General features: G+C 40.7%; 1 protein-coding gene across 1 annotated transcript in view; it reads right to left on the bottom strand.

Moving 5' to 3' along the window:
- Nucleotides 1–1,195: 1,195 nt before the first annotated feature.
- mindy3 (MINDY lysine 48 deubiquitinase 3) overlaps nucleotides 1,196–13,889 on the bottom strand; it is a 32,647-nt gene continuing 19,953 nt past the window's right edge. Inside the window, exons 12-16 of the mRNA XM_041792855.1 lie at nucleotides 12,470–12,542; nucleotides 7,899–7,971; nucleotides 5,705–5,792; nucleotides 4,802–4,873; nucleotides 1,196–2,192 (exon numbers count right to left, since the gene is read on the bottom strand). Of these exons, the coding sequence (XP_041648789.1) occupies nucleotides 2,043–2,192; nucleotides 4,802–4,873; nucleotides 5,705–5,792; nucleotides 7,899–7,971; nucleotides 12,470–12,542 (456 nt within the window). The 3' untranslated portion in view covers nucleotides 1,196–2,042. The remainder of the gene's footprint in view (nucleotides 2,193–4,801; nucleotides 4,874–5,704; nucleotides 5,793–7,898; nucleotides 7,972–12,469; nucleotides 12,543–13,889) is intronic.

The following is a 13,889-nucleotide window of genomic DNA, read 5'->3' as shown; positions in this document are numbered from 1 at the left end:
CCTCTTTATGGGCAAATTTTCAAAGAATTAAACTCCAGAGAACTGCCTCTCAGTGCTGTAAAATAGCTCTGGAGTGTTTCCTGTCAGGAAAGTTGATAAGAAGCAGGTGAGAAGGTGAGTTAAGAGTGTATTAGGAAAACTAAAAAAACCTTGGCCTGCCAGGGAGGTTTCACACCTTCATAGCCCCTTCCTGCTCTGCCCTTAAACTTTAACACATTTCTTTCCATTGCAGTATCTCAGCAATCGTGTCTCTTTTCTTTTTAGTTTCATTAGAATGGATCAAACTTGGTTCACCTTTGCACTCCCTTGTCCCCTTTGTGCAACAGCGAAGTCCGTATGACTCGACAGAGTAAACGAAAGGGTCTGTTCTTTCTCAGCTGCTTCCCTGTAAATCAGAGATGAACTGAGGAGAAAAAAAATGCTTCAAAACATGACTGCATCGGAGATGGATGCACTCCCTCATCCAGTGAAAAAAGAAAAGATCATGAGTGTGATGGAGTGAGGAGGCAGCAGGCAGACATTCCTGCTTTTTCACACCACTTGTCTTTTGTTTGGCTGTTATGGTGCCAGATTACTAGAGTTTTAATCTAGCTCAGTTTCAGTAAGTGTGCTTGCTTTCTGTACTGTCTAACATCAAATAAAATTCACATAACTATCACATTTCAATAATTACTTCCCCTCACGTAAATACTATTCAGGATACATCACATCAGTCTGAATATGTCTTCTGTTAGCAGATTAACTGCAGATTATTCTGGATTGATTACTTAACGTGCACAGTGAGTGCTTTATACTCTACAGACTATGCTCGTGTTCTCTCTTCACACTCATTATGAGGTTGGTTCTGTCAGATTAGGCCCACATCCTTTCTGCATTAGACTAATTCATTAGTTATACACACTAAGCCTGTATTATAACTCTCCTGTATACAGATGCAAACACAGGAGTAGCAAATATAAATGCATAAACACTGAGTAAAGAACCTCTCGTTAGATACGTTGATATTATAAGAGCTTTTTCTCTAACACTTGACTGAAACATGAGGAGATTTTTCTGTTTACATAAGTGACCATCAGTGTCCTGGAGATTTAGAGAATTACTGACTTTAAGTCCCTGGGGATAGTTGGTTTGTGATTTACTCTGGAAGGGGATCCAGACAGACTTTGGACATTCTGAAACCAGAGGTAGTCTGATGTCAGGGTCAGGACATTATTTATGAGAAAAACACACAAAGGAGGACATTTTTGATTTTAAATCTACCAAAAAACACAGCATTTGAACAAAAAAAGTGTTTATTCCAGAACCTTTGAGTGTGATAATAAATACATGAGCACTCGGCCAGCGTCCTTAGTGTGATGCATGATGCACATGCACGCACTCACACTTACACAAAGCACCTAAACCAGCTTCAAATCCAGCTTCACCTTCAGCTCTCTGTGTCTTGTGTTGGTCCCTTTATCCTGTAAACGCTTAGCAGTGTTAGTGTTTGTGTTCTCATATGTGGAAGGCTTTGGTAGGTTTTTTTTCCCTCAAACAGTCCTGTAGCTGGGTTAACAGTAGTGTTTCACAGTCAACTGGCTGTACATGTGGTTAACACTAGAACCAAACCAGTTTGCTCTCTTTTAGCTTTCTACTGCTATACTGTAGCAGATGAGTCGGCACAGAGCAGAGCTGTAAAAATAAACAGTCATTCAGCTTTTTTTTTAGTTTAAATAATCATCATCAACATCCTGTGTGTCATTTACAAGCCATGGTGAACAGACAATAGCATGGACTGTATAAGGTGGGTTTGCATGTCTGTGGAATGAGTGACTGAGGATGACAGAATGAGTCTCAGGCATTAAAGTTTAGTCCACATGTATGTTTGTTTCAGTCTCTCATGTGCATTTGTGTTTTTATTGTTGTACATGTGTCAGTTTTTGCATTCTGCTGACCATGCAGGGTCAGCGTGCAGAGGGGAAGCCATAGATGGGTAGTGCATGTGTGTAGTAGTAGCAGTGCTCCCTCCCCATCTACAGACACACACGTAGACTGTGTTAGTACTAGTTCAGTGACGGGGACCGGTCAGTGGTCCACAGCAGCTCGATGTAGGGCCACTTGGTCTGTAGGCAGCGCTTGACGGGAGTGTCGTCTGTGCGAACCATGGGGTCTTCGAAACCTAGCACCAAAGCTGTTCCCTCCACGTACTCTACCTGGAAAAACACAAACTCAGGTCAATATTCAGTGAAATAGAGATCATCAAACACACTCTCTGCCACAGCTGATAGGCTTAGCTCTTGTAATCTCTTCCCAAATACTTCCTCTGAAGTCATCTGGACCATAAACTGTAAAAGAAGATGGACAGTGTGCTAAAGCCTCCTTCTGTTGTACAAAGAAAGCCAAAATACTCTGGTGATAGGTGCTGAGATGATGTGCATTTGGATCTAGAGTTGGCACAGCATTGGAAGCAACAGTACAAAAAACTTCCTTGTTAGTATAGCCGTTAGCAGAACAGTTTTATGCAGCAATGTCAAAAACACTCCTGGTTATGACAAGATTAATACCACGGTGTTGCCTTTGAGATATTGTCTGATTAGTGAAGGCAATGTGATTACTGAAGTAAAAAAGAGTGATATGTGACATTAGTGCATTACAGACAAATGTAACCTAATCATCATACTACTTTGTACTTTGTTACCACCATAGATTGTAGAAAATACTGGACAAAGCCTGAGTGAGCCTATTCAGCCATTGGTTACTGAAAGGGGCTTCTGAGTCCAGTTTGGGACAGCTGCCTTATTGAAAACGCTGACTAACACCAACTTTAGATCAGCCTGCTAACCACATGTATATAGACTACAAGACATCATGGTATCCTTATTTACCCCTCTGAGCCCTAAGCTTCTCTGAAACCATTTTGTCTCGCCTGGACTTTTTTTCTTAAAAAGCTTGTTAAACATCAACCCTGTGGTGCACAGTCAAGCTCTAAACATCCTTTTTGTTTTCAGGACAACCTGGGTTTTAAGAATATGTGCTGCAGTTATGTCACCTGGGTTTAAAAAAAGATTATGGGACTACAAAGACCAAAGAAAAAATGGAAGTAAAACCTCAAAGATTTTGATGTGTGATACACAGTAAGCAATACTGACTAAGACTTGCATGTGCAAACTTGATCTCCCATCTCTTAGGGAAAAAAAATCATTCTGTGACAAAGGAGTCTTTGCACATGTTTAAATTGGCTAAATTTTTGCCATTTTTCAAAGCAGTTCCTCTCTGCAGTTACAGAGGGCCACATAACAGGCTCTCTGTCTCTCTTTCTCTCCACTATGAGCTCTCAGAGTATTCAGGCTGTCTCCTGCATGATCTGAGAGTAAACACAGATGCAGTTTGGCAAAACAATATGGTGGCTAGCACTGGCTGCTAGTGGCAGAAACAATTAAATATGGATTAAAAATTGATTAAAAAACATTCAATACCAGAGTTACTGGTCTGGATTTCACTTTAAATGTTCTGGAAAGTCACCTAAGTTCCAGTCTTCCTGGCAAAGCCTCCATAAAGGCTACGATGGCATGGCTTGTGTCATTGGAACAGCACAACGGCAGGCTGCAAGAAGAGATGGCTACGATTCATGGTTCAAATGTTATCTAACTTTATATAACCTGTGTCTCTTCTTGACGTATATGACAACATTGGTCTCAGAAGGTTAAAACAAAATGGATGAGTTAATTCAAAATTATTTACCACCTGTACAGTGTGTTCACTTGCTTTTTTAAGCAGGCTGAAAATATGTTTCTTTCTGATGTTATTTATTTACTTATTTTTTTATAGGGGTGTGTATGTGACCTCTGGTGCTTCTGCGGACAGCCCTAGGTGGACATTTGAGGAACAGCAGTTTTTGCACTTTCACATTGGTTTAATTTTTTTACCTGAGGTAGTCGATTGCCACCAACGCTGGTGAAAAGAACTGCCATTTTATACCTTCTATTGAGAATCAAATAACATTTTTTAATTTACTGTGTGAATCAAGTGAATTGGGTTGAAGTAAAAAGGTACTTCTTTAAAAAGGGTTAAAAAGAAGGCTTGATCACAGGTAGGTGTGATGCCATTTAGCCAATACAAATTTAATGTATATTTCAACTCCAAGTCTGATCCATGTCCCACCTGTTGTCACTGAGGTGGAGGAAACTTGTGTACATGCAAATAACACAACAATACAAGCACATTTTTAGGCTAGACACCAGCTTTACACATATGCAGTCAGCAGGTCTGTTTTACTCATATGGAGCTATGGGAATGGAAATGCCATCACAACATTATAGGTGCCTTGCTGTGTGCGTGTCTGTGTGAGTGTTGGCGTGTGTGATTGTGTGGGCACACATGGTGCCATTCCTGCACATTCAGGTAGTAGCATGGGAAAAAAGCCGCTGTCCAGACGAGACAAAATTGACAGATGAAGAAAGTGATATTCCTGAGTAGCAGGTTTTTACCGACTCCTTCCAGTGACAATCATCCATCACACTGAGCCTTCTTAATAGGCCGGTGTTTGACCATTCATCACCACTAGCCTGCTGACAGTGGCCTCCGTGTTGAAACCACTTGGAGAAACAGGAGGCTAAGCCGGGGTTTTTGGATGGATGGACATGCTATTAGGCTCGCAATAGCTTCTGTTTATTCTGGAGTGGCCGGCTGAATGTCAGTGTGTATATGTGAATGATGATAGAAGGAAAGTAGAGAGGTAATAAGCAGAGGAACGGAGCAACTATGAAAAGGAACCACCATCATTAGTTAGTATAAGAAAACACTGCATGGAACGGTGTCTTACCCTCTCGTTGTGGTTGGACTGTTTAAGCCCGTTGTAGTGGTAGATGGGAAATGAGTCTGGGATTCCTGAGTCCTGAAACACAGGCCAGGGGAGGAGTAAAAACATGAACTGCTGTTAGAGTCACATGAAGGTAAAAACCATAAGAGGAATAATATTTTTGGACTTAGAGTGGGACCCACACATATCTGCTTGCAACCAAAGCTTTACTTAAAATCCTACATGTTTAAATTTAAATTAATGTCCAACAGTTGGCTGAAACCAAACTCCATTCGCTAGAAAATAGCTATCACTACTAAACTCATCCTAACAATGACATTGAGCCAAAACACTTTGTATGACTCTTGGCTCAAAGGTGCAGAATGCTAATAAGGTGTGTTGTCTACGAGCGTGTCCAGCTTCTCGTGTTTATCAGTCTACATATGAAACCCTACCCCTCATCCCGATCCCACGTGCGTCTGAGTGTGTGTGTCCAGTTGGCTAATGGTTGTATAATTTCTCTGCGGCTCAGTACCATTCCTCGGCTCAGTCCCTAAAGCCCTGATCACTTTAACACAGTTCCTCTCTATCTCCCCCCCTCCTCTCTTGCTCTGTCTAATAAAGCCTCCTTACCGCTCTCTCCAAGCTTCTCGGCAAGCTGCGTCAGATGATGGTGAACACACACGCTTACAAATTCACATGAGACACCGCAGGAATGTTTTTGGCATAAAAACCTTTGATTTGCTAAAATAGCACTACACATATGCTCCAGAAACAGACATCAATGTCACCCTGAGTGCGTACACGACTTTTCATCCCCATGTTTGAACTGTGATAAGGATTACAAGACTAGTGGAAAGTATTTGTATTAATCTGGTTGCTTCTTTTGAAGTGGAAGTCCACCTCTGCACACTCTAACACACATACCTGATCAGGGAAAAACTCCAGCAGGAACGGGCCCAGGAGAATAATGCCCAAACTCTCTGGATCCAGCTTACTCTTCACCAGACTGACACTGAGGTGGCACAGACGTAGAAACAGAGATAGGAAGACAGCAAACAAAAAATGTGAGTAGAGGAAACAAAACCCTGAATACACAGAAAGAAAAGGAGAGTAAGAAGAAACATGCAGGTCAAATATGAAAGGGGGGCTGCAGGGAGCCGTGAGATCAGTTCAAAAAACGATTTATGTGATGTTTGTGCATGAAAACCAAGTTAAAATTTACAATCACCTCATCACTTAGTCTGGACTATTGGTGAGTGTCGTGCATGTTTTTATGAATACCAGAGTCCAACTAAATATACTTCTTTCCAGACATTCCTACGTGTTAGACCAGTGTTATCATAATTCCACCATGATAAAAAAATCTGGTTAGATTACCTTAAAAGGAAAATCTGACCAGGACAAGAGGGGAGAAAATTTTTTACCAAGACTCAGAGGGAAGGAAGGATTGTTTTTTTTTATCTATGGATTTCTACAAGTATTCTGCACCAGCAGGACAGCACAGAGTTTTCATTAAGACTGCTACAATAGACAGATCAAGAACCTTCTACAATCTTTGAAGAAGAGTGAGAAAATACATTGGGCATCAATTATGTTTTTCATTTCATTAAGTAAGATTTCCAGGTTTGAGCTGAATCATGACTATGTCACTATTAAAAAAAAATCACACAATATTCACCACATGGTGCACTATATGGTGAATGAACCATGTCATAGTGGTGTCTGTTTCTGATCAGTCACTGTTACTAAATCAGTAGTTCTTAATGTGGGGGCTGTGAGACACTGAGAGGAGAAAAACAACTTAATATTTTAAAATGATTTCAAATTGTATATTTAACGTTTTTTCAATTAAGAAAAACAGCATAAAATTAATTACATATTAAATTAAAAACATGGCCATTTGGTCGAATTTAAGCTGAAATCTAAGTATTTTTAAAATCCCTCAAATGTAAGTTTGCACCTGACTATTCCTGAAATTGCATGGCTGTGTTCAACTATGCCACCTTCAGGTACAATAGGAGTCCCTGGTCTTTGGCCCCTTTATTTTGGGGGGGTCGCAGATTTGGGATGCTAGTCATTTATTGCATCCCAACAGGTGGATTATATGATAACACTCAATGGGACAGCTATGGCTTTGTGTTGGATGAGCGATCCAGTGAAAGCCAGGAGCACAGACCAATGAACCAATGATCAATGGTTGGGAACCACTGCACTAGGCCATGGACACCCTATGTGTCTCATTCTTAACTTTCTGAAGGGATTGCTACACACAGACCTTTAGCAAAATCTACCTCTAGAAGAAAAATTAAATCAACAAGAATTTCTTAAACGTTGAGTATAACTACTGCTCACAAGTAAAAGACTGTAATTCTTAATAACTGTGTCCTGACTTTTACAAAGAGCATTCAGTAATGTTTTATATAAAACAGGAGTAACTCACAGCTTCAGGTCGCATGATTTGTGAAAAAAATACATCACAAAAAAAACCCAGAAACAGTTTGCATTTATCCCCCTTGAGTGATAAATCTGCAATTCCATAACTCTAGATACTTAAGTCAATCCTTATTTTCTAGGCAATTATAACTTTATTTTGTTTTCCAAAGGTGGAATCCCTGCAATAACTCCTCGCTGTGTGGTAAGGAATGAGAGCTGCTTGTTTGGACTGGGAGTCTTCCCACAGGTTCGCCGTGTTGTGTTGTGATGTATCGGCCATCTGGGGATCTGCAGAGCAGATCAGCGGTCCAGTTACTTGGCCTGGCCCATGGCTGCAGCATTAGGGCTTATTGTTCCTCAGAAGAAAACGTGCTTCTGTTTGAAGCGGCACTTTAAAGCGTTTCCTCCCTCTCTCACTCTTTCTTCCTGCTGTTAATGATCTCCCTCTAAGCCTCTGTTTCGGACTTTTCTTTCTTTCATTCTTTTCCCTGAGCTTTTATCGTGGGCTAGCTCTGGTCTTACTTTATAGCGGCCTGGTAGTGAAACATGAGCACAGGGTGGCTGACCTGGCCTGGCCGTGACTTAGGAGCTAGAACTTCAGAAGTTCTACAGGTGCCACACACTTAAATATGCACAAACTAAACCACACACATAAATATAAAGCCTTGAACATGTAAGCACTTACTACTCGGGCTCTGAGACAAGGTCAAGGGCTTTCATCACGTCCTCCAGCAGAGACTCTGCGATGAAGCCATTATCTAGAGAGAGAGAGAGAGACATAGAGAGAGACTGATGCACTGCCTGACCCCAAACAGAACATAAAATACAGTCTTCAGATGGAAACTGGGGGAAGCCTTCACCTACACACATGTAGCACAAGCAGTATTTACATCACACGCCCTGGGGAATGAGCTCATCTCTCACAACTTAAAAAACTCAAAACATTTAAAACCACACACAGACACACACCTTGTCCTTTCTCTCTGACCTACATTCCATGGCAGTGATGATTGCTTTACCTGAGATGGAGAAGCCTTAAACACTAACATGTGTTTTTGCCCTAAAAGAGAAGTTTTTTTTTGGGTCTGGGCACTGACAGTTTTGTCTCACGTAAGCATTGGCATGTGTGTCTGTGTGGCCTGTTGTCTAGATACATGCGTAAACCCCTGGTGTGTTGTGAAGAAGATTAACCGACTCTGCTTGTCCACTCTGAAGCAGCTCAATCTCGCCTTTTCAGTGCCAGATACTTTTCTCTCAGAGTGACAACTTCGCGAGACAAAAAAAAGCCCACACACTACACAGGGACAATGCCAACCACCAACTATTGGAGAACAATGCAGGACAGTGGGCTGCAGTGTGCGTACGCCTGGTGAGTCAGTGCAGTGCGTGTGAATGTGTCTGGCGCCCTTATTCCACAACACAGGGAGCTGTGCTGACTCTACGTATGACAGACAGATTTACATCCTTTTAACACGGCACTCAACTTTGCTGCTAGCCTTGGCATATGTATGGATATGAGTGCACATGCTACATCCTCCTTGCATGCATGTATACACAAGCATTTAAGTCTCTATATACACCTACTGTGGCCATTGCTTGTGTTTATGTGCATCTTTGTGCGAGCATGTGTGAGAGGAGACCATATGGCTCACAGAATGTTCTGGCAGGATTGGAGGATTTGAGAATGTGCAAAGTGGCATTTTGTGCAACAGGAAAGGACAGAAGAAAAGAAGAGGAAAAAAAAGAGAGAGTGTTTACATATTTGTCATCTAAGTTGCTAGATAAAGCAAGACCTCTTTCAGCTGGCAGGATTTATCTTACTCTAAAATCTCATTGCACAACATGCACAGATCTTTATAGAACTCAAACCTGCTCCTAAAACCCAGAGAGTGAAGAACGTTGTTGACAGCAACAAAAGACTGCATGTTTAATTTTACAACATAAATATTAAAAAACAAGTTAAGGCTGTGATTAAGTCTGGATTTAGACAAGTACTCTCGCAACATGCAGTTTTAGTAGTGTGATGTTGACTTGGGCTTGTTTTTTTGCACATATGCACTCCTGAAATCTCTTAAAATTTCAGGTCAGACTGCAGCTGAATTCCTCCCTGACCTGCAGGAGTTCATTCCCAACTTTCTGACACGTCCCTCACAGCGGATGACTCTTCTTGTCTGAAAGTCTCAGGAGGGAGGGCATGATATACATGTGGCTGGATAGCTCAGTGGATCAAATCCCAGACAGAGAATGAGTATCCAGTCCGGGCCCTTGGGCAAGATGCTTAACGCCAGGAACACCTGTCCCAAATGTAAGTTGCTTTGGATAAAAGTGTCTGCTAAATGACATTGTAAATTGTGAAATTGTAAATGATATAAAAAAGGATGATGCAAAAATAGGGGGGCTAAACAGCAGAGAGTAAAGGTCTTTGCACACGGATGCATTTTTATTTTCTGATCCATAATCCCAAGTCAGGCACTGGAACCTTGCAAACTGTGTCCATTGCATTTTATTTGTATTCTCTGCAAAAATGAATAGAATATGGCAAATTGTTTCGCGGTACGTCACCCGTTAAAAGTCACACTAGGTCCATCCATCCTTAATACGGCAGCAGCCTGCACTTCATAGCGCTGTGCCAAATTGGAGATCAAATTATTAATTCAGTCTCTGTTACATGACAGTAAGTACAAACTTATGCCTTCATATGTTATATACTATAGTTGATATCCACATAATACACAAGCAAATCACAGTGCTGCAAGGGAGGAGAAAGAGGCAGGCACTGCTCTGAATAGTCAATCACCCATTGAAATGACTCGGACTGATGCAAAAACACAACAAAAATCAAATCTGCTCCGAAGAGAAAAATGGTGGACGAAAGTTTTGGGGCCATTGTGCAAACATGATGAGCACAACATGAGATCGATTTTCTTTCATGAGGTGTGAAAAACACTTTCATTACAGTTTATGCATTTGTGTGAATGCTTAAAGGTAATGGGAGATATTATCAGCACCCACATGCTTGCTATTGGTGAATTTTCCCAAGTATTTCTTGCTTTGTTCACACATCTGTCATCCCTGACTTTACAGGGAAATTTACAAGGGGGCTATGGGGGTTTCAGGAAGAACTCTAGGAGAAGTCAGGGTCATAGGCTAAAGTCATTGATTCATAGATAGAAACTAAACAAGAGTTAAAAATAACTTAAGTGTGACTAAAACTAATCAACATTTTAATCGAAAGACAAAGACTATGACTTAATGTAAAATAGCTGCCAAAGTTAACACTAATGTAAACGGTGCAAAAGTGCACATGAGGTGAGGCATTATTCTGCTGTGATTTTTCCTTACATTATTGCAATTAGAAGTAAATAAGAAAGACTGTTAAGATATTTTTGAATTAAAAACAGTGCAAAGATGCTGCTAAGGTTGAGAATTATGTGAAATTTTCATTAGTTTTATTCCCCAAACCTCTAGTCCGAGTCGAGTCCCTAAGCGTTCAAGTCTGAGTCACCAGAGAAAAATCTGAGTCGAGTCCCCATTACCCGTGTTCGAGTCCTAGACGAATCCCCAGTACCTAAAACCTAGAGCCAAATTAAATTAAATTAACAATTATTTTTAAGCCATTCCAGCTTTCTAGGTGGGCTACGTTCATGTGTTTCATTCATGTTTGAATTTCTCAACTTTTCATTCTAAAGAGCAGTTACACTCTTCATCTTTATTGCTAGTTATATTAACAGGATTATTTTTGTATTTAGGGTGGAAAAATGAGACATGTTTTTAACTGAACTCATGCTCTACATCTATCTTATACTAAATATTCCTCCTTTCAAATTACTGGATTTATTCAGATTTCTCACTGAAAACTAAAATTTCTATTTTCTCCGTGGGACATTTGAACACATAATAAAAAGGTCTTAACTTCACCCCCCCGCGATACTCTAAAGTCTGAGTTGTCATTAAACACATCATATTTTTACCGTATACCTCCTTGTTTAGCTCACTAATCAGCATTATCTCACTGATGTTCATGCAGATTTCAACGTTTGATTGATATTTTTAACTAACAGGACTCACTACAAGGTTTAAGAGTTTTTATACTCGGTCCAAGACTGAGGATTTCTGTACAGCAGCAACAGCAGCTAATATGACCAGTCTGAGCAGCTGATGGAGATTTTCAACAATTCAAAGGTAGGCTGGCTGCATTTTAGTTTAATTTCTTGTAAAGATTACTGCGGGAATACAGAGAGGAGCCACAGGTTTAAACTACCTATCAACCTATCAGCTTCTCTCTCTGTCCCCTAGGCTCCACCGCTTCTCCTACTCGCTCTCTCTCCTCTGGTTGTTTTCTACAGACAGCAGGTTAGACACACGTGAACGCATGTACAGGTGAACGCACACCAGGCGCTGCGTGAACACTGATCAGTTATGAGGGGTTTTCTCGCACAAAAACAACAAACATTACAGAATAAAATAGTCTTCAGAAAAAAAAGGTTCGAGTCCTCCTCTACATTCTCGAGATCTGACGCAGTTAAAGCTCGAGTTCAAGTCCAAGTACGAGTCATCAGCGCTCGAGCCCAAGTCAAGTTACGAGCCTTCGAAATCAGGACTCGAGTCGGAGTCGAGTCAGAGTCCTAGACTCCAGTATTACAACACTGACACTGATGAACATCTGCCACTGTAAACTTGAGACTGCAAAAGCCAAAAGGACAGTTCAGACTATTATCTTATCTGTCATGCCAGCCTTTTCTTTTATTTTTTATAATCAGTGTGTCTCTCTGTCATTCCCACTGTTTTCTGCTCCAGTCACCTGTGAGTGACTGAAAAGAAGGATTTAGTAAAATAAGGACAAAGGGAAGGAGCAGGATAGTTGACTCAGCTGTAAGAGGAGCTGATCTCACCAACCTAAACAACAACAGAGGAGATGAAGGGAGAGAACAGATCCTAGTTCATGCTGCAGAAGAAAATACTGGACAAAGAAACAAGATGAGGAGGTCAGTGGAGGTTATAAATGTTCCTGCTAAACCAGGAAGATGGGAAGAAAAAAAACAACAGGGCCAGGATATTGTCTTCCGTGTTTTTTTGTGTCAATGCAAGACTTTATAGCAATAAAAGCACATGCCAGGATTTTCATTTACTCCGTTGTACTAATGAGGAAATAAAGTCTAACAGTCTATTAAAACAAGTGTGCAGTGGGGGAAGATTTGTAGACATGACTCACGAGCAGCATAGGCATGTGTACTGAATAAACTCAGACGTCCTCACCTTCAGGATCAAATGACTGGAAGACCCTTCTTGCCTGCTCTGATGGCGACTCTGGGCCTACCAGTGACATCTCCTATGGAGAGCAAACAAGAGAAGAAAAGGGAGAAATAAAAAGGTACAAGGTGAGAGGTTCTGCAAAATAACATAAAGAGGTTTGACCTAAATGTGACCACACATCTATTTCTGATTAAACTGCAGAAATAGGGAGTGTTTCAGTGTGACAGTGAGCAGATAGATAAGAGAAGGGGGAGATCACATTATGAGGGGATGTGTTTTCATCAGTGCTGAAACATTACAACAGTGAAGAGCGGTGTGAAGCAATCTCATCTTGATCTACTGACACACATTGACTGTTTTTGACAAGTTTTAGCAGGACTAATGTACAACACACCAGTGAGAAAACACAGCCCACATACAGGACAGTGCAGCTCACTGTAACAGAGTGTGATGCACAACTTCAGTACACTGTGCATATAAATGTGTGTGACTATGTGTAATGTAAGGGGCCAGTGCAATCACCGGAACCCGCTGGGTTATTAACTGATCTGCTGATAAAGTTAGACGGCTTGTTTTCACTCTAAACACACAATCAGGAAATCGAGCCTTACATACACAGCTCTTGATTTATGAGAAGCTCTACAGTGTTTGTTTATTGGTTAAGTTTGGAAAGAGTGATGTGTTTGCAGGGGATCAGAGATAACAGACATGCCTGTATGAGATGGTGTTGCCCCTCTTGACTGGACACTGGTTAAATGAACAACGCCTTACACTTTTGGCCTTGTAGCGCTTCAAAGTGACTGTGAGATCATCTTACAGAATATAATCCTCCTTAGCACGTATTTATCTGCCTTTGGAATAACTACATGGCAAAAATATCCTTGTCAAAAATATGTAATTGCACTTGTTTTAAGCCACAGTCCTCAAACAGGACATAATAAGCCTCCTATTAAGAGATACAAAACAGACAAATAGACCTGCAAGACTTGCTAACAGTAAAAATATCTGCCAGTGCTGCAAGCAAGTTCTACTTCCTTAGGGTCTTGAAATGAGGTGTACTATCTTAATTAGTTAATACATCTTATCTCAAGTCATCCAAGAAGAAAACTAAAAAATTTAATATTTTTGAGTAAAAATGAGATAAACACACTTGCTTCTATTTTTATGTCTCTGTCCTGCATTTCACCCCTTTTCTATTTCTGTTACTTTTCAGATATGCAGTTTTTATTTTCCCTGCAAAACTGCATTTGAAGACAAAAGACTCTTAGAAATAGACAAGAAAAAAAGAGAGAAGCCTGTTCGTGAGTCTGGCAAACTGTAACAGGATCAAGAATTTGTCCTTTGATACCAAGTTTAATACACCTCTAGATCCAGACACCTGTGGTGGATCCCATGGGATAGGATCATCTGTCCTTGTTGATTT

The sequence above is a fragment of the Cheilinus undulatus genome, linkage group 8, assembly GCF_018320785.1.
Source record: "Cheilinus undulatus linkage group 8, ASM1832078v1, whole genome shotgun sequence".
NCBI lineage: Eukaryota > Metazoa > Chordata > Actinopteri > Labriformes > Labridae > Cheilinus > Cheilinus undulatus.
Note: the sequence above shows the minus strand (reverse complement) of the source record. Positions and strands in the feature narration are given on the sequence as shown.